The sequence below is a fragment of the Amborella trichopoda genome, chromosome 6 (genome assembly GCF_054954075.1).
Source record: "Amborella trichopoda isolate Santa Cruz 75 chromosome 6, AtrichopodaSantaCruz75HAP2 v2.0, whole genome shotgun sequence".
NCBI classification, from domain to species: Eukaryota; Viridiplantae; Streptophyta; class Magnoliopsida; order Amborellales; family Amborellaceae; genus Amborella; species Amborella trichopoda.
The window spans coordinates 23,848,667-23,875,988 of record NC_142341.1 but is presented as its reverse complement, the minus strand read 5'-3'; the positions used below and the strand labels follow the sequence as shown (position 1 = coordinate 23,875,988).

The window sequence follows — 27,322 nt, the reverse complement described above, 5'->3', positions numbered from 1 at the left end:
CAAAATCATCATCTTAGTAAGTACTATATTATTAATTATTTTCTTTTTTTTTTTAATTGTTAACTAGATTTTATTACTCAAAAAAAGGATGTAAGTGTATAGATTCCTATACAAAATTGAGTTCCATAATAGTTGGAACCATTACATTAAACTTTGTAACTACAATATGCATTTTGGAGACCACTTCCCTTTTCAAGAGATCCACCATCTCATTAGCTTCCCTGCATATACAGTCAACTTTCACCTCAAGTTGATAGTGAAATACCTTGGGTTGATAGTGAGATGATGCCCATGAGAACCTTTGTAAAAATGCATTCGTTATGGCTTCATTTGATTGAGACGCACTACTAAAGCAGCAATCCAAAAAATGTAAACAATATATATCCCATGTACATTAAATTCTAACCATCTATGGGTGGCATCCAACTAGAATGCCTTGTATCATGCTCTATTCTACACCTGGGAATGGACAGCCATGGTGTTAGGAAGGCATTATGGTAATTTTTCACACATCATCCTTAATATTAGCCAGGTCATTCAGTACATAATGAGAATAGTTGGTGTGGATGGGATTACAAATGGTTCCGAGATCCAGGGTGGGATCGATGGATCGAAATTACCCCAAACATCCTTATGTTTGGGACCGATGTCCATACAGCCTCAAGCGTAAGGAAAACAGTCCATGTGTTGGGGATCGAGTTCCTTTATAAGATAGGATCAATTATGATAATATTGGGGAGCAAGATCCTCTGATTTGAAAACAAAGTACACAAGCACAACTTGTTGAGTTTCTTAACTTGAGAGTGCAATAGGAAAAATGATCCAACATAGTATGGAGTAAGGGATAAGGAGCGAGCTCCATTTAATTCAAAAACAAGATACTTGTCTAAGTTTAAATAGGGTTCCCTCGCTTTACAGGTAGTTCCCACCGTCAATATGTAATTCTGTCAAATAAATTAACTTTGAATTACTCCATAATTCATTATATTAATCATCATCATCAAAGCTTTATCCCAACTATTTGGAGCTGGCTACACGAATCATGTTCTACCACTCCGCTCTATCAAGGGACATACACTCAGTCAAACCATAAGGCACTATATCTCTTCTTACTACTTCCATTCAAGTGCTTCTAGGTCTTCCACTTGCCCTTTTAGAGCCTTCTTTTTTTAGGGTAAGTCAGTGGGAGAGAAGGCCCCCTACCCTTTTTTTCATTAATAAAATAGCAGATAAAAACAATTAAGATACAACCCTATGGTAGGGCAATTAAGCCAGATCATGCAATAAAAGAGAGGAAAGAAATCTGGTGGTCTATGGCGCCAGTCAGTACCACCAGGGCCAGCAACTGCCCTCTTAGCTAGGGCATCAGCAACCATGTTAGCCTCACGAAAAACATGTGTACTGGACCACCAATGAGAAGACAGTTTGGTGCAAAAAAATAGTCTCCAATGGTCTTTAGCCTCCATGGAGCATTGCATCGATTCTGAATAAAATTTACAAGCAAGGCAGAATCACTTTCAATCTGAATTAGAAAGCAATTGCTTTGAATTTCCAATTGAACTCCTTCCTCAAATGCCAAGAATTCTGCACGGTTATTAGAAGCAAAACCAAAATGCTTTGCGAAAGCAGCAATAAAACCACCCTCACTGTTCCTGATAACTCCACCACTACCTGCTAGAACTGGATTTCTCAAGGAAGCACCATCAATATTGAGTTTATAATTATGAGTCTCAGGAAAGACTACGCTACCAAAGTAAAGGATTCAGCCCTCTACTGTTGCCAAGTTATTTGAAGGTTACCAATGATGGCTTTTTCTGATAAATAAAAAGACCACTTCTTAACTTCTGCTAGTGCCTGAACATGTAGGGTAATCCTTTTCAGAATAAGCTCTCTCCTGGTGGGTCTTGACTCAAAGGCTCTTCACTTGCGTTCTGCCCATAGAAACCAAATGGCAATAAAAAAGATAGAAGACCAAACATTACAAAGTCCATGTGATTTAAACCTGAAAAGTAACCACTACCTAAGTAAATCAGGGACAGAGGTACCGAGGACAAACCGTTTTCCACATCTCCAAGCGAGTGATCTCCATACACCCAGTGCAAAGGCACATTGTAATAATAGATGAAAAAGACTATCATCATGGTTACTACAAAAGGGACATAAACAGTCCAGTTGCATACCTCGCTGCTGTAATAAGAATGAAGTGGGCAATCGATCATGTAAGGCCAGCCATGAGAACCATTTCACCCTTGGGTGGCATTTGGAGGACCCAAGCGCACGAAAAATAGATTGTGAAGAGCCTTGATGCCTAATAAAATCCCATGCCCTTTTAATAGAGAATAATACATCAGCAGAATGAATCCAGACCAGTGAATCCTTCTTGGGTTGTAGAGGGAGAGTATAATTCTCAACCTCACTCCACTTCAACATAGTTCACCATATTAATATAGTAGATAAATCAACTCACTAAATAAATTATGACCTTCATAGCTTCAAGTACAAAACCCAAGCTGCACTGATGCAATTATTTCATTGAATAGCTATATGCAGGAAAATATAACCCAAAACTACATATAGATGAAATAATTCTCTTTTTACTATTGGTTACTAAATAAGCAAAGAAAGATGTAGCATTCGTTTTGGAGGATCACGGGGAATCAGGATGCAAAATATGGTGATCCTTGTGTTCCAATCTAATGGAATCTAGATTGGACATCTCTAAGGATAAAGAACCATATCACTCGGGAGTTAGAGTTGCATTCAAGAAGAATCACACACTATTTGTCACAAAGCAATATTATGGGCTCAAGAATTTAGACCCCAATTTCTTTATGAAGTGATTGAGCCCCATATGTTTGCTACTAGTTGTTGAGGCTGTCCTACTTAAGCACTGAATCACACAATTATATTATATTTTTAAACTTCCAGCTGATTGAATTCAACATAATGAAGGCGTAACAGCCGATAGCCGGTTTCTCTCCTTTGGATATATTGTCATGTCCGCATCACAATATCTAGAGCTATTATATACAAGAGAAACTTCCAGCTGACTGAATTCTTTTTCTCATATTTTGCTTGTTCTCTCTCTCTAGTTTGTTGGACCGTTTTCCCGTATTTATTTGGTATCAAAGCTCACTGGTACCAATTAGAAGGCCCCTTGTTTCTTAGAAATAGTCTTCTTCATGGCGCAAAGAGGGGCTAGAGGTAGAGGACTCAGCAACTTTTTGGGGAACAATGCAAGGAATAACGAGTTGATGCAGTTGCATCACCTAAGTTCTTCATTTGACTGCACAACTTGAGTGTTTAAATGCGCTTGAGTCTAGATGAGACTCCTCTAATGACAACTCTGAGGTAAACCCCTTCACAAAACGGCGTTGGCGTAAGGAGGTGAGGAAGGACAGCCTTAGATTTGATAGAGATTCTATCAAAGTTGACATACTAGAGTTCCATGGACAGCTACATCGCGAAATTTTTCAAGATTGGCCCAGCGCCGTTTAGAAGTTCATCGACTATAAAAAAACCCATAAGGGGTTTCATGAAAGCTTGTAGCCACTAAAGATTACATGGCTGTGCCTTGGCATGGTAAGATCAAATCCAGGAGCCTCACCTTTGAAAAGGGAAGCCTATGGTAGCCTCTTGGGAAAAGATGAGGTCTAAGATGAAGAAGAAGTTCCTGCCAATTGATTGCTCGCTGGTTCGCTTCCCCCAATTCAATAGCATCTGGCAAGAGACTAAGAGAGTGGCAAAATACACTGAATTGTTTTACAAGCTCATGGTAAGAAATGACATACAAGAAACAGAGGAGCAGGCCGTTTCTAGGTATCTCGGTAGCTTGCGACAAGCCATTAGAGATGAGGTGGACATGCATTCTCGGTGGAAGATCGATGACGCTTGTCAATTAGACGATTCACTAATACTGATTGCTCTTTTAAGAGCAAAACATCCAAAAGTGGTGGCTCAAACACCAAGGGAGCAAAGGAGTTTACTAAGAACCCCACTTCTGTCCATGGTTGTTCAGCCCCTCTTGAGCAGGCCTCTACACCGCACCATAAGCCTATACCTTGCTTCAAGGGTGGCCAAACAGGTCGCCTTTCAAGTGAGTTTCCCCAGAGGTAATTTGAGCCACGAGTCACTCTCACGAGAATGGTGGGCTATTATTGGGGACAGTTCTGGACCCATCTATGATGAAGATCCTGAGCTAATACATAAAGAGATTGAGCCCGAGGTGCGCGAAAGCTGGGTTATCAGCCAAGTTCTAACACTCCCAAGGCTAGCTGGATGAAGATTGGCCTCAGTCAAGCAATTTTAAGACCTGATGCAAAGCGAGTGCAGGGTATGCACCATTGTAATTGATGGAGGTAGTTGTGAGAACAGCCTCATAACAAGTGGTGGACAAGCTCAAACTGAAAACCAAGCTGAATCCCCAGTTGTATCGCATTGCATGTTACAAGAAAGGCAACGAGGTAAAAGTCTCTCCCATTGCCTTGTTTCTTTTCCTATGAGAAAGAGATATAAAGATAAAGTATGGTGTGACATTGTTCCTATGGACATATCTCACATACATCTCGATCGACAATGGCAATTTGACAAGTGTATAATACATGATGGTTGCAAAGACACTTACATTTTCTGAATGGGAAATGTGGAAGTGATATTCCTGCCTAGCAAGAAGGAAATTGCTCCGAAATTTGGTCAAGATGAAGGCTATAGCTTTCTTACCTTGTCTATGCTTTACGAAGAAAGTAATGAGAGTGGAGTTATGTACGCTTTGGTGGCTAAAGAGGAAGTTGAGCCCACAAGTGTGCCAAGTGAGTTCACGCTCCTTCTTGAGGAGTTGAAGACATCTCCCCAGATGTTCTTCCTAATGGACTACATCCACTAGGGAACACCAACACCATATTGATTTTGTGGGGGTTTGTGGCCTTTAAAGCACATAAGAGACTATAAAAATAAATAAATATGGTGAATTGCACACTTCAATAGGAATGTATGTTGGTTGATTGACCTAGGGTTGGGCAGTCTATGGCCCAGGTCATATCCAAAACCCTTTCCCTAGGCAATAGATACTATCGTGGAGGGCTTTCTGGATGGTCATCCCTTATTGAGGTCAGAGAAATGCCCTGAGATGATGATTTTAAGACAGAAAGCCACTGAGATTTTTGCGTGCGGTTGTGGGCATGTGAAAGCAACAGCCAAATACTCAACAAACCTCCAGAGAGCATGTACATATGACAGCTGCATTATGGTAAAACCCTACAGAAAGGCATATGTACGTGTGCATAAAGAGAATCCCCCTTGTAATCGAGAAGCAACCCTACAGAAAGGCATTATTGCCTGAGATGCTTTCAGTTCAAAGGATTCAGCAAGGCCAAAGGATCAGAGTTCACCATCAGTTCAGTAAATGGGTTTAGGGTGCGCTAAGTCCTAATCGGGTAACCCTCGGCAAAGGTTCAATAAGTCTTCCCAGTAAATTGCCATACATAGATCTATTGAATAGAAAATAATCTATTATGAGCCAAATGTCGAAAAGATTCTCTACGATACTATTTTCAATGGGCACTCCACAGCCTACAAACCTCCAGTACTTGTCAACGTCTAACAATGCTGAGCAATGCCTCTATATACATTTCTCATATATCAACAAGCACAAAAGAATAATTGAAATCAAGCCCGAGTAATGGATTAACAGGTGCTCAATATGAAAACACATCTAGATGACAAGGTGAGATGGCATGGGAGCATACAAGGGCGGATGTTTCAAAGTTTTTAAAGATAAGAAGGTTTACTGAAAACAGATTTGGGTACCTATTATGAGAGTTGTCATTGTAGAGAGGAGGTAGGCCACTGTATGAGAGCATATACAAAGATCATTTAGGCAGTCAAGTGAAAAATCTGCCACATACCACATTCATGAAATTTTAAATTCATTTTCGCGACCCAGTTTTTGCTGGGACATATAAGGCCATGCAAATTGAGGATATTCAATGACAACAAAAATACTAGTTTATGTATTATTGGGACCTTCGGCGAGAGGATCAGCATTGAATATATCGAAATGCTCTACTAGTTGGACTCAATGAATGCCCCACACTTGGAGTTAGTTAAAATTGTTTCAACCTTTTCTTATGGTGATTAGTAAGGGTGTCAACGGGTCAGGCCCAGGCCTGGACAACTTTGGCCCTGGCCCGGCCCTTCTCCCCATAGGGGCGGGCACGGCCAAAAGCAAATGAAAAACAAATAAAAAAATAAAAAATAAAAAAAGAGGGCTGGGCCAGGCTAAACCAGGCCAGTATTGGCCCTAGCCCGGCCTACTTTTTTTAGGCCGGGACAACTAGGCCATCAGGTCCATTGCCAGCCCTTGTGGTTAGTACATTTAGGATCACTTCGAGCATACAAGGATGCATGAGACTTAGTCATAATTAATTGTAATAAGGCAACCATTTCACATATTGCATGGCTGACCTGCGGGGTAGAAAAGGGAAATTTCTTTGCACAAAGGAAGTCCAAAAAAGTGATTACGTATTTGATGTTCTTTTCCCAAGATGCAGTGTTTTTTTAATGTAAATACTATCTCTCATCAAAAAAACCACAAGTAGGAAATGCAAGAAAGAGTTGGGTGCAACATGACCCTTTAAATAGACATACCAAGAGAAGTGCTCCTATATCATCATTCCAAACTAACAATGACAAAAACGTGCATGATAATTCAATTCAGAGATGAAGTATAGTAAAATACAGGAGAGGGCCCATTTTAGAAACCAAATAAAAAGCGGAACAATGGTAATGTAGCATCATTTTCAACACATACAAACAACATTTGCAATGATAATTGGCTAAAGCTTATTCCAATTTCCATACCTTCCCTTACCATCTGTTTCGATTATAATACGATTTTTTGAAAGTTGTTCCTGAATCAAAATCACCTGAAGAATCATGAGCTTGACATTAAGGAAACACAAAGGACAGAAAAGCACAATGTGGAAGTTAAGAGAAATTTGGACCAAACTGTAAAGAAGTAAACAAAAAAATGAAGTTTTAACTGTACAGTATTGGTAAGACATTGAACCTGACAAGGGAGAAAAGTACAATTTATGTATATGACAACTACTACTTTTTTATGTATGTGACAACTACTACTTTTTTTACATATAGCAGTATTTCATTAAATCTTTGTAACAGTCTATGTGCATAATGTAACAATCGATATACATGTAGAAAACTTTACATATATGTTCCAAGAGTATAATTTGATCATCACTCATGAAAATGCCATATTGAAGAAAATTATCATTAAAGACATTTGAGGTCCAAATGCATGGAATGCAATGTCAGGCTTGTCTAAAATTCAAGTTCTTTGACTGGTTCGCTACTGATGACATGTTCCTTACAATGAACTACATCCACAAAATAAAGTGGGAAAATGGAAAAATCTATAAACCTTCATGAATTTTTCCTTCATTTTTTTTTTCCTTTTTTTTTTTGGTGGGAGGATTGTTTGGAAGTTGGAGGAAGAAGTGAGGTATCCTAGATATTAGCTGACAACCTCAAGGTTGCAACTACAATTCCAGTTGAGCTATGCCTTTTACCCTAGACATATTATTGTGCTGCAAAGTAGAAAAAATGATGGACTACCGAATGTTGCATTGTCCCTCTACTTACAGAATTGGAATTTTTTTGTAAACTGGTACAAGGTGTCCCGGGGTTGCCTAAATCGGTGGAGGACCTCAATTAGTATCATACAATGTACCCTAGAGGCAAAGAAAACTAGACATTATGTCACTTAACTATTCCGCATGATCTGCAACTGCATCAACAGCCTCAAACCAAATTAACATATAAGGAATTTTAAGATTAATTGGAACATTGCACTTAAAAAAGTAATTCGGTTTCAGCACAAAGGATAGAATGCAAGAATGGGAATTGTTTCCCCATACTATCATTTGTAGCATGGTAGTGCATAGATTCAATCATACCCAGCTTGCTTGGATATTTTCCCCATACAACAAGAAAAGACATTAATACCCCAAAGCAAAAAAATAATTAATTATTTCCAGCACTCCCCATCAAGCTAGTGCATAGATTGCATCATACCCAGCTTGCTTGTGATATTTTGTAATCTATATTGTCCAACAGCTTTAGTAAAGATATTTGGCGTAATCGAAATACTTAAGGAAGAGGCGCCAGTACTCGATTTCATGAGGTACTGCACCAATGACACCAAATTATCATTGGCATATTGTAAATGAGTTACAGTAACGCCACTCAGACTGCTTTTGAACCCAAAAAGGTCGAACTGATACATTCGAGAGATAGATTGGCTGAATACCTCGGCTGAGGTTGCAAAGAGGAAAGAGGAGAGAAGATCTCCTTGCCTTGGGCCCCTGGATGAGGGGAAGAAAGCTCTTGGTGTACCACTGATCAGCACAAAGAAGTAGGGATGGGCGTAACAGCCCCTCATCCACTTTCTCCAGCAGTCCCCAAACCCCATCCTCGCCATTGTCTCGTCCAAGATTAACTAGTCGACGTGATCATAGGTTTTTCCCAATCAATCTTAAAGAAAAGACCAGGTGTTTTGGCAAGATGTCTAGAGTGTATCTTGTGAACCACAAGGACCCCATCAAAGATCCGCCTTTCTTTTATGACAGCACTCTGATTTAAGGAAATCACAAAGGGTAGCATCTCTTAAAGCCCAGTGGCCAGCACTTTGGATAAAATTTTATAAGTTGCGTTGACCAAACTAATGGGCTGAAATCCTTGAGTTCCTCAGCCCCTTCAACTTTGAGTACCAAGGCGATGAAAGTCGCATTCATCGCATTGTGAAGGATGCCCCGATGGAAGAATTCATCAAAGAACTTGAGGAAATTGGGCTTAAATGTAGCCCAGAAGATCTTGAAGGGGGCTAAAGGAAAGCCATCCTAGCTTGAGGCTTTATCTTTGCCCAAGTCCGCTATGGCGTCCAGAATTTCCTGCTCTGAGAAGGGCCCCTCCATCCACTTGGACCAAAGATTAGGACGATGGAATAGAAGGTCCCCCGTCCTACGTAGGAGCCGAATAGAGGAAGCGATAACATGAGAGGATAGTTGCTTCTTTCTCGGATGGTTGATCCAATAATGTAATTCCAACCTTAAGAGTGGAGATGGAGTTCTACCGATGCTGACAGCTAGCTATTCCGTGGAAATAGGCAGTATTGTGGTCACCATAGCGTAGCCATTTGACCCTAGAACTCTAGTACCAGAAAATCTCTTCTTTTTTAAGGGTTGAGAAGTAGTCTAGTTTAAGTTGGGTTCTAAAGGTGAGGAGAAGTCCCAACACTGGAGGATGAGAGAGGACAAAGAAGACCCTTCCAACCAAGCAAGCTCAAACTGGAAGGGTTTGGACCCCCTGTGAGTTGATTGGGTATGGAGCAGAATGCGGTAGTGATCAGAAGTAGGTTTGGGAGGAGCCATTGCATGGGAAACTAGGAAAACGTCGTCCCATAGCAGAGAGGTTAGGAACTTGTTAAGTTTGGATAGGGTGGGCTGAGAGGAGTGGTCAGACCACGTGAAGAGGTTGCCCTGGTCCAAGAGTTCATTTCGAGAGATGAAGTTGGAAAAAATCCAGCATTCCCTATGAAATATTAGAGTTGTAGTTACTCTAATGGGACCATCTAGTAATCGAAATCTCCCCCGAGGCACCACACTAGGTGGGGGAGGCTGGCCACAAGATCCAGTTCTTCCCAAAGCGTAGCTCTAAGGGAAACTGTGTTGGGACTGTAAACTGCTGTGAATTTCCAGGGGAGCCCATCCGAGATCCTTGTGAGTATTGCATTTATCGAAAACTCCCCTAAGTGAGACAAAACTAGAGCATGTTCTGCTGAGTTCCACCAGAAGCTCCAGCCGCAGCAATAGATAGCCACTGGCATGGGCAGCGGCCCCAAACCTGGCGAATGAGTTGCAGGGTGGGGGCCGGTCATTTAGTTTCCATAATGGCAAGGATGGTTTCTTCTTTTCTTTATTATTGAGTATGAATTCCACTTACAAGTGCCATAATACACTGCTGTACATGAAAGTCAAAGCCCTAAATATAACTTAGGACATTTCCTTTTACTTTCAAAATAAATAAAACACAATCTAAGAATAGAAACCAAACTTCCATTAACAAATTAGGTACAAACAATGCTCCTGGAAATTCAGAACAAACATGCAAATATGACTGAAAAATAAAACTAAATAGCCTCGAAAACATACTGGATTATACCTAGGGTCACCCCCATAGGACATAATATATCCCATACCCGATTTTCTAACTGATGACGCACTTCGATCCTATTGATTTTGCTGAATTTTTAGAGCCGAGATGCTTCCTTGGGAAATACCTCTTAAAACCAGGGTTTCAGAGAGCATAAGAAACTATTAGGGTTTTGTTAGAACCCCTTAGTAAAAAATTAGGGCAAGCCTCAAGGCACCCCCCTTTTCTTGGGCTAAGCTTGCCCTCTCTTCAAATCCTAATTAGCGGCAGGTGTGTAATCCCCCATTTTTATTTTCTTATAGGATGGCGTGCCACCTTGAGGGGAGGGGGGAGGGAGAGAGAGAGAGAGAGAGAGAGAGAGAGAGAGAGAGAGAGAATTTGGGGTTGGAGGAGAGGGAATTTGGGGGAGAGAGGTTTCCAATTGTATGTAATGAGAGGGAGTTCACCTCCTTATATACCTCAAGACCTTTAGGTATGCCTAATGATTTACCTTGACTAATAAGAATCTTGGAAATCTGTGAGGTAAGAGAAAATAAATTTGTGCCATCCATCCAACACATCAGCATTTATGATTTAGGGAGGTATATAGGAACTCTATCCCCGTAATATTTGACCATATCGACTTCTAGACTAATTAGGATTAGAAAACTAAAAACCTTATAGAACTTCATTATTTATCACTTTAAAATTGTAGTAAATCGAAATAAAAGACATATAATGGCGTCTAGATTAGATATATGACCTAGTCTACAATGCCATAAAGAAAATGGAGATGTAGAACAAGGAAAACTAAGAGCTGACAATCTGCTGATGAAGATAGTATATTGAGAACAAAAACTCGGGGTCCGAAGGGACTCACCGAAGTCATGTAGGAGGCAAAACAGCCCTAGAAAAGTTTAAAAATAAAAATATCAAAAAATAAAATGAAGGTTGTAGAAGTACAATAAACGTAAAAGCATCCTTAAAAAGTCCAGAAAAGCTTTAAAAAGTATATAAAATGGATCTAAAAAAAGCTGATTTTATAGATGGGAGATTTTACAAAAATCCAAAAAAAGGAAAATATAAAATAGGGATTATGGTTAAAAACATCCAAATCATGTAAGAAAAATTATACAACATTTACCTATTTTGTACATTTTTTTATTTAAAAAAAAAAATTTATCTGCCCCAAGTTGTATAAAGTTTGGAGCTACTCGGCGAAATCACAATACCATGGTTGGGAATGTAAACATGCTCAAGATAATAGAGGTGAACAATCGTACGGCCCACCCCATTTATTTGCCCTGAGTATTGATCCTGCACAACACAGCTGGATGAAAATAAGTGCTATCATAACCAATGTTAGCAAGCTAACTGATAGAGAGCAGATTAACATGACGACGAGGGACGTGCAAGACATTCAAAATAATACATCAACTAGAAGAATAGGAGCTAGAATCAACAGACCCAACACAGGCAATGGCCAAAGGGGATCAATCGACAGTATCTACAGGTGATGAGGGTGTGGAACAATGTAACAAAAGAGAGTAATCTGAGGTCATATGATAGAAAGACCCTGAATCAAAGATCCAAGGGACAAGAGTGAATAGAACTCCTGGACAGAACAATCCCCCATTCTAGCTGCCCGAATCACACCTTCAATATGATACGCCTGAGTAGAGTTAGACTGCACAGAGTTAACGCAAGTAACAAAAAGCTGTGTGATATTTGGTGAGTTGGACTATAATGCGGATCCACCAAGTTTGCAATCCAAGTCAACATCTTGGCTTCGTAAAACACCACTCATTCGGGTTCAAATAGGGGTTTCTTGACTGACCCATCTTAGCCCCGTACTTTTCCAGAGAGGAAATTTGTCATAAAAAATGACCATGATGTGTAGTTTGAGCCATCAAGTTTGATAACGGGGGGAGGTGAGGCTGCCATCACAGCCAAGAATAATATGCACTCGGCAGGTATGTAAACCCAATTGAGCAATTTGGGCACACCCTTTGAGGGTTGAATTTGAAAATTTCAGCCCAAGTCAAAAAATATTGAACATCAGAATTTTAATATGATGACGAAAAACCTAGACCCAAAAACAAAATAGGCCAAATGGCCAAAATGAACAATAACAGAATGAGAGCTATTCATTGTAAATGCGAAATGGGTAAATTTCCAGAATGAAACCTTAGATCAATTTAGGATCCCCAAATTTCCAGAAACCCCGATTTTAAATCCCAAAATATGGCCAAAGTATGCAATATTAACATGAATAAATTTAGGTAAACAACCTTATTCACAGGCCACTGACATTGTTAGGTAACAAAATGGGTCATTAACCTTAAATCGAGTAAAAATAAGAAATCCTAGATCTAAACCCCAAGATAAAGCAAGAATATAAGAATTAACAATTATTTAACAAAGGCGAATGATTTTTATTTGCACGAGATACAGATCTGAAGACCGAGGTAAAAGTGTGAGGAACTCCAAACTCTAACCCCAGAAATCAAATTAGGAAGAAGGAAAGGTAAACTTACTCTCAATCGCGGCAGGAGAACTCGACCTAACAAATAAGAATTATGATGTGGATATTCAATTAACCACTCCAAGTTATTGGCACACAAACTGAGAAAAAGAGGAAACCCTAGGTTTCATTGATACCATGTTAACTTGGAAAAGAAAAAAAGTCTCTCTACAATACTAGAACTGAACAGATAATGATCTTATTAACGAATATAAAGAAAAAATTTGACTAGAATACCCCTGACATGGAAAGGAGCCTAAATATCCCTCGAACAATAAACAATAAGGAAACAAGAGAACCCTGTAATCTTTAACAATTAATCCATTTTGTGTTTTACATTTATATATATAACGTTATAAAATATAGTATGCTAATTCCTAGGAGCACTAGGTGTTGTTGTAGGGATTGGCATTCCCATTTAAGTGTCAAATGATATTTGATACTATGCAAGTATCTTAGTTTCCAGCTGCTCTACCAATATGTATCAAGCATCTTAAGAGTTCCTACGTCATGATAAAGAAATCCCAAGAAGTATTAGATCAATATTAAAGTTCTCTCCATTGCGTACAATACTAGAAAATTATCAGGCAGTTTTTACAGTAGCAATTCAAACATCATAGCTCATTTGCCAATGCACAAACATCAAATGTAGCAAAAGTAGATAAGGCACAAGTGTGTTTCGTGACAACTATCAATATACATTGACACACAATACATGCTAGCAGATGAGGCAACAAGAAAGGGAAGACACAAATGACGTCCACAAAATAATGACCAATGCAGTAACAAAAAAAGCAATAAAACTTCCAAGGACATAGCATGTACTTTCTGCCACTCAAAACAAAGTAGTCCCTACGACCATAAAATAATTGAGTTTAAATATAACCTTCTCTGATCCTTTAACAATGAAATAACCACCAGGGTCCAGGGGGCATTCACCTGTAAGAGCATATAACAATACGCATTCTGAACACAATATAACAACACAAAGTAAAGGAAATGAAAATGTATGGGCATCAAAAAAAAAAACATGAAAAGCCTTACAAACCTAGTTCCGCAAGTTCATCTTCATCTTTTCCACTCAAAACGCACTGGCAACTGCGTAGCATTATTGGCAAGTATCCAATAGTTATCTACAAATATAGAGATTAGGTCAAAACCATTTCTCTTGTAAAACATGATCATAAAAGAGATCAATCAGCACGTCAAAACATCCATGTAACCATAATAAATAACATCAAAAAAGATGTTATTTTTCATACCGTGGAATGCACAATTTCACCTCCTTTGGTTTTGGCGTACTCTACAATAGCCTTTATTGGGGCTGAATACCTACATATATTGACATAAATGCATTGACATAAATCACGCATTCTTCTTTTGTTCACAATCTCAACAAATAAGGAAATCATGAAATAAATGTATTGTTGTAACAAAAAGGAACTACGTCCAACTATTTCCATGGAAATAGATCAATAGTAGCAGCATTTGGATCCTACTCAGTGTTTCAAAAAGTGGACCGCCCAGCACTTGGGCGGCCGCCTAGACGGTCCAAAAGGCTTCGGCGCATCGCCTAGGCCTAGGCAATCAAATTAGGCGGGTATCCTCGAGCGCCCGCCTAAAACCGCCTAGGCAGCCGCCTAGGGCCTGCACCCGCCCAGGGGCGAAAGTACCTCTCGTTGAGGCCATTTTTGGGTCATTTTAGGTCATATTTTTTAATACTAAAGGTGAAAATTGTGGGTTTAAGGTTTCAAATGAACCTAAAACCCATTAGAGTCTATTTTAGAGAGAGAAAAACCAAACTCGGCCGCCCAAGTTCTGGGTGCCCGCCTAGGCCCTGGGCGGCCTGGCCCTCCTAACCGCCTAGGTGTCGCCTAGCGCTTTTTGAAACACTGATCCTACTTGCATGTGAATGAAACAGATTTCAACAATGCCACATTAAAGCCCCTCAATTATTCACTTCTGATCACAAACTATATTGGCACATAACCAATTGTCTGTGCGGAATGCACATGTTAAATTCTCATATAAATACGCTCAGTCTACCCATACATGGTGCAAGATACTCATGAAATAAAAGCACATTAATGCTACCACTAAGAACTGAACCACCATCTATTTTCTTCTAACTTTTATGCATATAATTTCATTAAACAAAATAATAAATGCATGTGTATCACCTAGTACGATGGAGCGCTAATTAGATTATGAACTAGTGGAGATACGAGTAAGTTTTCCGTGACGATAGATCTATATTAAGGGTCAGCATTGAGCCCGTACCTCTTTGTCTTAGTTATGAATGACTTAACTAGGAGCCTACATGATGAGGTATCGTGGTGCATGTTGTTCATAGATGACATAGTGTTAATCAATGAGACCCGAAACTACGTCAACACAAAGTTAGAACTTTGGAAGGATGTTCTAGAATCCAATGGTTTTAAAATTAGCCTGACAGAGACAATATATGGAATGCAAGTTTAGTAATAATAGGAGTAGAGACGAGGAAGTCGTTAAGACTGACAATCAAGAAGTACAAAAACGACCACACTTTCAATATCTTGAGTCGATAATCCAAGAAAATTGAGAGATTGAGGAAGATGTCACACACAAAATTAGAGCAGGGTGAGCAAAATGGAGATGTGCAACTGGAATTTCATGTGATTGCCACATACCAATAAAGCTGAAGGACAAGTTCTATAGGACAGCTGTGAGACCAGCTATGCTCCATGGGACGGAATGTTAAGTGAACAAAAAACAATATACCCATAAAATGAGTGTTGGAGATGAGGATGTTAAGATGGATGAGTGGTAAGACAAGAAGGATAGAATTCAAAATGAATATATTTGAAAAAGTTTAGGTGTGGCACCAATATGCGAAAAGATGAGAGAGAGTATACTTAGGTGGGCTGGCCATGTATGGCGCCGACCTAGTACAACACCTATTAGGAGGTGCGCGTTAGTATAAACAGAAGGATTGAAAAGGGCAAGGGGTATGCCCCAAAAGATGTGGTTGGAAGTAATACGAAAAGATATAGGGACTCATAGCCTCACTGAGTGTATGGTCTTTAATAAAGTAGAATGGCAGATCAGGTTTTGTGCAGCCGATACCAATTAATTGAGAAAGGGGCTATAACGATGGTGATGATATGTATCACATAATAGCAAACACGAAGAGCCAGATCCAAAGCTTGTAAAACTATTTTTTTTTCAAGATGAATATTCTCAACACCTAAAGAACCTAAGCAAACATGGTCAACAACCTGCAAAATCCAATGCAGTAATGCCCAATCAAATTTCATGGCAAATAACCATAACCAGAACATGTCAGAAAATTGTCCCTACAATTATATCACCCGGATGAAGGAAACAAATTGACCTCCAGATCCATAAAAATTTGTTTTGCAGAAACCCCAAATAGGTCCTAGACTTCTCTTTTTGCATTCTCTTTAATCTTTGATGAAAAAGAACTTTCCTATCGATGGTGAGAGCAGGAACATCGTACGATGTCACACGATGTTCCCTAGGACCCAAGCTTCAAATGAGACCTTATCGACTTTAAGGTAAAGGAGCTTACTGGGCTCACAACCACCCGAGGCGAGATCTACATCCCTTTAGGACGGCAGATGGAAGGATCTAAACTAAGAATGGCCAAGAGGAGTTCTCAGCACAATCTTTTTACTTAATCTTACTAGGTGTGATTGATTAGTATCCTCTTTCTGGTTAGTCTTGACCTATGGGGACCATTTTTCATTATGGATCACCGACAGAGAAGGGCAATGAAGTATGTGCATTATGTGCAAGTCGGATGTTGAGTCTAAGGACAAGCTTTTTAGACATTTTTCATTTGTGAGAGCTTTATGATCCCTAAGTTTGAATATATTGGGTATAGATTGAGGTAAACTCAACTGCCATAGCCAACTAGATTTCTAATTCAGTGATGCTCTAAGATCAAGGCCAATTACTACGGCAAGTATGTACAGTGACGGTGCTCCAGGCCATTTAGAAAAAGAATAACCAACATATCCCTTAAAAATGATAGGCTTGATTTGATCATTTTAAATTCTTGAAAGTAATTTTTTATATTTTTATATGGTGCATGTTGGTGTCAAGTATATACACCCAAAATTTCATCTCGATTTGATTTCTAGAAAAATGATTAAAATTTAGATAGTGACATGTATTTTGAACAACCCAATGAAGATCTGATGGCTGGGATTCCACATATATTACTATCCATTATGGTACCACTCTTTGGTAGCTTTATCCTATATATCTATATATACATATATATATATATAGGGAAAAGCCTCAAAAAAGCATATCGGTGAATTGGGGCAATTACCATGTTATTAACTAATCAAACCTTTTATGATCCCGTTGGAGGGGGGGACCCTATATTATACTTGCATCTCCTTCGGTTCTACGGTCATCGAGAGGTGTATATTCCCATTTCGCCTAGATCCGGTATCGTAAGTCATATTGTATCAACTTTTTTGGGAAAACCAGTCTTCGGGTATCTAAGCAAGATTTATGCCATGACCGGTACAAGTGTTCCTAGATATCTTGTTCGGGCTCATCATATGTTTAATGTGGGCTCAGACATTGATATGCATGCCTACTTTACCGCAGGTACCACGATCATAGTTGTCCCCACAGGAATAAAAATATTTAGTTGGATGCAGTTGTGTGCGACTCTTGGTCTGCAGTTGTGTGCGACTCTAGTGTCCACCATGGTACGAGTGGACTTGCTGTTTATGTGAGTATCAACATACATGAACTTCCATGCTTGGGGCCTCGCAATCCCCACTTGCGCCTTCATGCTACAGTGTTTTGCGCCATCACAGACATAGCGCCTAAAATACCACCACTGATGGACAGGAGCCGTGGCGGTTTCCGTACAATTTTTAGTGAATTTTGACTAGAAAAAAACCCAACATGGACATGTTGTCCTTGACGGACAACCACAGACATGATATATCCGTGACATTCTTTAATCCACGCCATCAGAAAAAATTGAAAAAAGCCAAGCTTCTGGGCGAAAATACTATTCATTTTTGCCCATAAGCATTGCGAAATCTCTCCCTATATATATATATATATATATATATATATATATATATATAGGAAAAAGCTTGGGTGAACCCACTAGCTCGGGGGAAAAATGAGCCCAACGACCCAAATTGAATCTGGGCCGATCTGACGATCACGGATGTCCGGTAGTGTTTGAATTTTAATTTTTTTTCTACAAATCCAAATCACTTGAAATTTGGAGCGTGTCTACATCAAAAATAGGTGAATCTTTGAAAAATATCAAAAAAAAATTTGCATTAAATAAATTGGCCAAAATACCCCTGAAATTTCAGGGGTATTTTGGTCAATTTATTTCATGAATTATTTTTTTATCTTTTTATTAGGTGCGGCTAGATAAAATTTCAAGTGCTTTGGATTTGTAGAAAAAAAATTAAAATTCAAACACCACCGGACATTTGTGATCGTCAGATCAGCCCAAATTCAATCTGGGCTGTTGGGCTCATTTTTTCCTGTGAGCTAGTGGGTTCACCCAAGATTTTTCCATATATATTTATATATATGTATATATATATATATATATACATATGTATATATATGTATATATATGTATATATATATATATATATATACATATATATACATATGTATATATATATATATATATGTATATATATATATATATAGGTGATGATCTTGAACTTTCCCTTAACCCATCCCATGCTCGAATAAAGGGGCATGGTTGTGTAAGGTAGGTAACCAACATAAAATTTTACCAAAGCCCATCGTGAATCCTGATAAACTTATGATAATATGTATATATATAAAGGGTAAGGCTTATATAAGGCATCAACCTTAAACAATCAAAGTAAAAGACACCGTAAAACCCAGCCAAAGGATGCAGCTTTGATGTCAAAAACCCGTGAACGACCTGAAACTTTCCATCCCTTATTATGAAGCTTAGAGATCCAAAATGGTGTAGATTGGGTAATATGTGAACACTCAAAAATCTTGAAAATGAACTCCAAATAATGGGCATAAGATGCACTACTTTATGACTTGAAAGCTTCTTCTTTATTTTTCTTCCCATATCCATGTATCTCAGGGTTAAGATGATCAACTAGAGGATTTTCCAGCATTGCTAAAACCTTTTCCAGTGGGTTTTAAGACACCCCGTACTTCTATAGTCAAAGTTCAATGCCTTAAATAAAGGTTTTTTGTATATAAAAGTATATATGAATATAATACTTGGATTGGGGGATAGGTTGGGTTGACCTACACCCTTGTCAGGTTCCCCCCAATAGGTCACTAGATTTTACTGACCCAATAATCACTCCTAACCCAAATGAACACAACCTCAAAGAAAAGCGATATGACAGGTAAATCTGGGGAAGGTGTTTACAAAAGCAGTCTCATCCTATCCATATGCAAAATATTAGTGTCTAACACATTAATGAATACATTGAATAGAAAGATATATCATGTGTAATAAGGAAATTTTATAGGATTTTGAACCTTGCAAAAAGCAATGAATAATCACCTCAAGGTTCCTTGCATCACCACTCTACAACTAGCATCATCTTCCACCGTTGTACATTAGAGTGGTATCAAAGCAGAGAACAACAAAAATATTTAGGGCAACAGAAGTAGATATAAGGTGGACATATATGCTTTGAAGGTTGTTCTTTTGAGTGGTCAGTGCTTCAAGCCAATCATTGTCCATCACCCTCTTAAAGAATGAATCTCCATGCCTAGAGGCTCTAAACGTCTAAAGTGTGCTACAAATGCTACAACAGCTTTAAGAATGATGAAACCCATCTTATCCATGCTTACTACCACCAGTGGAAGTCCTCCATTCCAAATGCAATACTTAAGGCAAGCTTCTCTCAATCAGTAGTGATCGGATGGCAAGAATGACAACTTGATGAATTTCTCAGGAGTAGGACTATTCAAAAAGCTATTGATATAATTCCAGATGCAACAACGACAATGGCATTAAATTAATGAGAATCAACAATTTGACAGAACCTCATCAATTTCACCACCTATTAGTTAACAAGGACAACGTTTAGTTACCCTCAGCAATTGACTTAGTAGTCATAGGGAGATTGTTCTAGCGATTTGAGAACATAAATATGATTCCATAACAGCTCAAAAAACTCATTGATCCAACAAGGGATATGTCAGAATAGGATTCTATCAGGACCTGACTGAGTCTTATAATAGAAGTGTAGGACTGCCACGGTGGTCACGTCCCCTTTTATTTTTTAATGAACTCAGCTGATTCATTTTCAGACTCGGATGAGTCATGGCCAGTTAATTCGAATATGGACCAATGCAAATCCCAAGTAGAGTCCGCAGTTTTAAACTGCGGTTTCCAGCGAGTGAGTTGTAGAGGCAGGACTCCTTAGTAACCATAGCAAAGAGAGTTCATCATACAAATTCAAGGGTTGTGGTTTTCTTTCTGCTTAGCTTAGCATAGCTTTAAAGTAACATTTATTGCATGAGTGAATAAAGAATCATATTTTCCCTATTTGCCGTTAGTGATGGGAGTGAACTTTGGTTAGTCAAAGGCCAAAACCTTGGCACCAAAACAAACCGAAAGTCAAAAAAGAACATGGATCAGTGCCAATTTATGATTTCATGGACGAATTCCATGAAAAAGAGGCAGAAGGTTCCAGCTTTTATATCTTATGTCGGATGCTTGTCCAATTGTGAGACTATCGTCATCCATTCCTTCCAATAAGATATCTAGACCTGCCATTGTCCAAAGGATCTTTAAAAGATAATCATTGTCACAGCCTTATTGGTAAGATAATAGGAAAAATTGGGTCTTGGGAGGCCCTCTATTTGCCTTCTGTGAGCCGTCTACAGCTGCTTCAATCAATTATAGGTTCCTCTGCAATATTTTGGGTATTATTTTTTCGCTTGTCGCGCCATACTTGCAATATGATGAAGAGGCTACAACGGGATTTCATCTGGGCACGTTCTGCAAAGAAAAGGGCCTTCATCTTGTCAAATGGAAGACGGTTTGCTTAAAATTGGAAGAAGGGGGTCTAGGCCTTCATGACATTTCTGACTTCAATCTAGTAGGCATGATGGACAATCCTCTGGGCACGTCTCAAATTACTTGTGTGGTTCTCCTCAATGTTGGGATCTTCCATCAACAACCTCTGCTTCTCTTTTTTGAGCTTGGGAGGAGAACAAATCTTTCAAGGTCCCACTACAACCTAGCATGATTTCCTTGTTTGGGTGCATACTTCTTATGGTTGTTTCTTAATCAAATATGCTTGGGGCTCCAATAGACACAGAGGCAGCCCCCAACCCACTATTAAGACACTTTGGTCATCCTCCTCTCATCCCTGGGCAATGTGGTTTTCCTGGTTGTCCCTTCACCAGCATCTCCCAACAACAACTCGTTTACTGACCAAGGGAGTCATCTTGGCATCCACCTGCCCCTTTTGTTGTAACAATGATGATAACTATAACCACCTCTTGCTTTAGTTAGTGCGCTTTCTCACAGGTTATACGAAACCCATTGCATGAGGGTGTGGCAAAAGGCTTCCACCAAAACAATTTGTTCCACTCATGCTTAGCAAATGGATAGCATACCAATTCAAATCAAAGGAGCTTCAACATGTTTGGAACTCTCTCTTCTTCACCACAATATTTGGTTTTTATGGGAGAAGCACAATAGTGAACTTTTCAGAGGCAACGCCACTACTTAGTGGATGCTAAGTCTTGGCCTTTTCATCCCTCATAAAGGATGATTGTGCATAACCTCTCCATACAATGATGTCAGAAGATAAGACAAGTCAATATTCTGATCTCTTGGTCCATGCCTCCACCTCAGCAATTTAAGGTAAATATTGATGGGGGCTTATTTTCGAAATCTTAGTTTAGCAAGAAGTGGTGATAAAATAAAATATGATTGTGGCCAATTCATTGCCGCTTTTGCAACTCCACTAGGAATTGCATCAAACAATTTTGTTGAATTTAGTGCAATGGAGCAGGTACTGATTTGGCAATTCAGTTGCAAGGCTTCCCTCTGATAATCAAAAGTGACTCCACCCTCCTTGTTAATTCCATCCATTAAAAGCCCCCTTGGTCACTCCATGCCATGGCAGACAATTGCCAATAGAAACTTTCCTTAAATAAACGTGATTGGTGAATTTCACACATCTTTCATGGAGCCAACATGGTGGCTGACAGTATTGCTAAGAAGGCTACTACTTACTCTGCAGCTACTATTTGGCAGTCCATTCCTCCAAATTTTCTTTCCTTATTGTTGCTTTATGATGTTGCATGGGTGCTCTATGATAGGGTTGTATTTTTCTGAACTTGTATATCCTTTTTGTTTGTTTTAATGGAAAAACGGGTAAGGGCCCATTGATTTCCCCCAAAAAAAAAAAATTGTTTTTGTACCACACTAAGGGACTCCACGCTCTCTCACACTACTAATAAAGGACTCTACGCTCCATTTGGAGGTTAACTTATATCCACATCAAGCCACTCAATGCAAGTGAGACAAGTTCTTCTCGTCAACAACGCGAGCAAGCAATGAAACTACTATGAGTGGAATCTATACTGCACTAGAAAGCTAATTAAATATTATACCATCGCATAGTAAGGTATATAGTATGGCGAGATTCATGCACCTTTGGGGACATATTTGATGTCGATGGCTTTATTCACGTCCTGAAGGATGACATTAACATTGTAAAAGAGTTACCCGGAAGGTTCTCATGGAGCACTAGAAACTATTATGCTACTACCATTCCATCCACTAGAGTTAAGACAACCATTATTCAGGCTTCAGCAAATTGGTATCTGGAGAATGTTTTACCAATTTTGCAACGATAATTTGAATTATTGGGCTTTTGTTAGAGACATACAAGTTCTAGCGACATTATTATTTCTTTTTGTATAAATTATTTCAACCTCTAACTGGGTTTCTAATTTGTAATCTAATTTGATAACGTAAACAGTACGGCAAGTGTTCTTGCACTCAAACTTCTATCGCAATGTTGAGAAGTCCTGCAGTTGAAAGGCACTTGTTGTCCTATTTTATTGGATTGTTGATGTTGTCATACATTGAGTTCTCGCATTCATAAGAGAAAAGGGATTCTCAAATAGGGAGATTGATTCATCCATTCACATTGCATGGAAATCAACATTTAGAAATCAAAATCTAAGAAACTTAGGTAGTTTATTTTTTATTTGATAAATAACTTCACCATGGCCGGTCCTAAGCCGGTAATGCCAGTCCCAAGCCCAGATAAAGGAGGAGGGTTGTGTTAGATAGGGCAGCCAGCATAAAACTTTGCTAAATCTTTTCATGAATCCTGAACCTATGGCGGTATAGGACTTGTGTTGCCGACCCAAATAGTTGGGATAAGGCTCGGATGATGATGATGATGATGATGATGACGTCCATAGCATAATATGGTATGGTATAGCATAAGATAGAACAATATAGCATAGTGAGTCCTGTAGTGAGGCATCGCAAGTGAAACAATGAAGCCTACAAAATGAGAGCTCCTCATCGCGCAACATGGCTAAATCCATATTGTCACACTAGCACTAGTGTGAGCACGTTGTATAGGTTGTTTCTATGTTTCAATATGATCGGATAGTTTTTCTTGGTGTTTTTTATGATTTAGATTCACCAAACCCCTCACAACCTGAAACCAAATCTAGGGTGATTTAATTGGCCATTGCAAGCATACCATTGTTCATGCATTCTAGTGCACAAGTTTCAGCAAATCTATCCCTTATGTAGTATATGGATTTATAATATAGCATCAGCTACCTCAGCTGATGTTCATACTACCGTTTCTATTCATCTGGATGATAAGAACAATGCCACGTGGCCATAGGGAATTTTATTACAAAAACTTTGTCATATAGATAGATGCTCTGACCTACATTGATCATACGTTGGATATATCTACTGTGAACATCAGGGAGTTGGGTCCATGGCTAATGAATAATGCTATAACTGTAATATGGATCCTCAAGTAGACATATATTGCTATTGCATCAAATCTTATCCAATTTATAAATGCAAAGGAAATATTAGCTCTTCTTGAGAAGGTTTATTATCAAACCAATCATTTAGATGTGTAATGTTTGGGCCAGGACTTTGTTTCTGCCACTCATGGCAACAAGAAGTTTCAAATATTAGACTTCAATTGAGTGTGATATGGGGTTAATTCAACAGGTAAGAACATCAATAACCAGCAGAAGCCATGTCTTATTACAGTCTGCAAACAAAACATGATGCATTTTTAAGGTGACTGTACCAGTAGTATGGTATCACTTCATTCACAGAGCTACATGGGAGACAGGGCAATCACAAAATCTCATAGTGATTAGTTCTTGTGGTTGCTGCTCTTTCATGAAGCACTCAAAGAGATCTCTCTAAAGCACAATATCAAGGATTATTAATGTGGAGATATAGGTTGCAACGCCACACAACTAAGAAAGGGCTGAAGTGTAACTACTGCAAAGATTCTGGAAATGTCATCAGTTGATGCATCCTTTCAATGAAAAAAATCAGAACCGACATATTGTTAGTGTCTTAAAACCTGCGAGTTCGACTCCGACCCAGGTAAGTTTACCAAAAACAGCAACCTACTAATTTCTTGCTTGAGGCCCTACTGTACACTAGACTGCCAAGTTCTAACAGTGACTCGGATAGCTTTTTGTTGGACTTGGTGAAGGCCAGGGGACTCAAGCGAGTCCTACAGGACTCACCTAGTCCTATACATTTTAAGACATATAGGGAATAAAACAATCATGCCTCCCTTTCTTGCTCGTTCTTTGCATCTACTACTCCAATCATCCTGAAAATTCATCCCTAACCATATATTTTCTATCATTTGTTGAATCCGACACTTAGATCCAACAAAAGAACACTCAAAATCTCATGTTAATGCAAATTAGAATATCAAAATAGGATTCGCCCTACCCCCTTTTTCGCATGATGACTCAGCCAAGTCTCAGTGAGTCAACTCAGGACTCACTGAACCGACCAGCCCAGGGCAGTGGCTAAGTCCCAGAGAGATTCCAAGGATTAAAACCACTAGTTTTATCCACTACCTTAGATGGCTCCTCTAATGTCTAATTTTGCGTCCATTTCATTCACTAGTTCCTCAAGCCTCACCACCTTCTACATAGGTAACACTTGGAAGAAAAAAGGGCATAGGTCATAGTTTTTCTTTTTTTATTGATTGATGACAATAATTGAATTTTTTGATGATCGATTGCCATTAAGTTAAATCAAAAGAAACACATAAAATTCCATCTGGAAAATGCCATATCCTTTTAAGACAACATGAAATACAAAATATCCATCCCATTCCTCTATTTTTTTCTCTGAAATTATCCATCCCATTCCTCTTATCTAACAATAACCAGGTTGTCTTCCATGGCTTTCACCTAGCGACATGAAAGAAGTCATCAATAAAAGTTTTGATAATAAATCTGGGAGCTACACCATAGAGTTCCATATATTAGAAATTCAAGCATGATAGCCTTAATTATAATCGTGTCATGTAATATCATGAGATTTACATGCAAATGTCAAGCCATCTCATGCAATAATAAAATCCACCAACTCCTCCTTTTTCGAAGTTAACCAACCAAAAGAAAAAGCAAAAAAAAAAAAAAAACTGCACAGGAAAAATAAACCAAAAAAAATATAGCATTGAAGTAAAAGCTGATATATTGAAAAGAGAATTATGAGCCAGCGAGCATACGTCATGTCCCTTAGGCGGCATTCTTGAGGGGTGACTTTTTCTGCAACAGTGTTGGTATCATATGATGGCGTTCCGATGGATACATCAAGATACCTAAACAAGTCCAATGATGATCAGAAGAATTTCATCGATCGTTTACCAATGGACTATGAACAAAACGTAAACCACTAAGGATTTGAAAAATGAAGACTGAAGAGAGATGAAGATTGTATACTTGAAAAAATGTTGCCAATCCAAATTATAATTTTAGACGACCAAAACAAATTAAGAGAAACTATGCATACCAGAGAATGAAATTTTTCCGCACAAAAAGACTCAATAAGTGAAAGGAAAGGAAAAAACATAGGAAGAAAATGCATATATACTTGAGAGTATAAGCGGGATCGACTTCAGAGGTGATTCTTTCATTAGATGGCGCATGAACAATCTTCTTAATTTCATTGTTCACAAAATAATTGAACGAATCAATGTGTTGCTTCACAAGCCCCCTGATCTGTTAAAAATCCAAGGCAAATACAACCAGAATCATTAAATTCACCGGCTAATTGAAAATAACTGGAAGTTTGAGAAGAACACAATGATGATGATGATGAATACCTTTAAGAACTCTGGGAGCAACTGAAACTTGTCGACTGCTGTTTTAACAGGGCGAGCAGCATCATGAAGCCTGGAAAAGGACTCAAAATAAAGTCTTTTCAAGCAATAGAGACGAAGTAGATGGAAAAAAACTAACTATATATACTTGACAGTGAAATTTTTCCAGCCAAAACGAAACAGACCGAATAACGATTTGAAAGGAAATAGTAAAAATCCTATCAGTAACACTTACAAATCTACTTTCTCCATTGCTGGAGAGACAGAGAGGGGCGCGTTATTGTGTTGTAGAGAGAGAAAGAGAGGAACGTTAGTTTCCTCGTCGGAAGGTTTGAGAAAGTTGTGAGTGAAAGAGAGAGAGGGAGAAAGAGAGAGAAGGGGGAGAGGTGCGCGATTGCGAGTTCTGAACCGGGAGCTGCGGGGAGAGAGCTGTTTTTGTAAGGCCTAGGCTTTATAAAGACAAAGTAGAGCTTCACCTCAAATCCTTGCCTGGAAATAGAATATTTTGTGTATCCATGAATACTTCTTTTTAGGGCAAAATAGGAGGTTTAATATTGTATTATGATATACACTATTTTTAGGGTTTAAATTCTTAAATTCTTATTTTTTTCACAACTATAGTGGTCAAGATTGATTTGAAGGTTTTTCGATGCTAAACTACAATTTTAAGTGATTTTTAAAATGAGGCTTTACTCGTTTTGATAGAGATGTGACCCTATCAAAATATTTTCTATTTAGTTTTAACATAATTTACCGGTAAATTATGATAACCTTTTCATTACGATAGTATACTATGGGACCATTTATTTTTTTACAAGGAGTTCACAATTACAACTAACTATTAAATGTCAAATTAGATGGCTTGAGATATCTCACGAAGTTCAAATTTTTTATTTTTTCCTTTGTGTCTAGTTAGTGACACTCTTGCAAGTATCTAATCTGAAACATGATCGACATTAACTGTTTTGTGACCTCCTTGTAATCAAACATGGTCTTTTTTGTGTGGTTTTCCCTTTCCTCCATGCTAAAAATGGTGTTCGATTCTTGTAATTTTAGGGCCCACATTAATTCTAAGGTTTAAATAGAGTGTACGCCTACTTCCTCGACGAAAATACCTACTTGGGATTATTTTAGCATAGGACCAAATTCAACCTATGTTTTGAGGTAACAATTGTCCGTCACCCATAAAGATAACTTCTGGTGGTGA

The 27,322-nt window shown here is 38.7% G+C and overlaps 1 protein-coding gene across 23 annotated transcripts in view; it reads right to left on the bottom strand.

Moving 5' to 3' along the window:
* Positions 1 to 26,537, bottom strand: part of NRPC2 (nuclear RNA polymerase C2) — a 129,323-nt gene extending 102,786 nt beyond the window's left edge. For 7 of the 23 annotated variants that reach the window (XR_002281942.2, XR_016058109.1, XR_016058111.1 and 4 more), the window contains exons 1-8: positions 26,351 to 26,536; positions 26,119 to 26,188; positions 25,887 to 26,014; positions 25,522 to 25,614; positions 13,993 to 14,062; positions 13,779 to 13,863; positions 13,617 to 13,669; positions 6,859 to 6,923 (exon numbers count right to left, since the gene is read on the bottom strand). Coding sequence is in view for 5 of the 23 variants with exons in the window: in XM_020670899.2 (XP_020526558.1) it covers positions 6,859 to 6,923; positions 13,617 to 13,669; positions 13,779 to 13,863; positions 13,993 to 14,062; positions 25,522 to 25,614; positions 25,887 to 26,014; positions 26,119 to 26,188; positions 26,351 to 26,367 (581 nt within the window). In the remaining 18 variants the exon portion in view is untranslated. Of the gene's footprint in view, positions 1 to 6,858; positions 6,924 to 13,616; positions 13,670 to 13,778; positions 13,864 to 13,992; positions 14,063 to 25,521; positions 25,615 to 25,886; positions 26,015 to 26,118; positions 26,232 to 26,350 lie in introns of those variants that run through there. The other 16 variants (XR_016058113.1, XM_088870297.1, XM_088870289.1 and 13 more) reach the window with 11 other exon arrangements.
* Between the last annotated feature and the right edge of the window lie 785 nt (positions 26,538 to 27,322).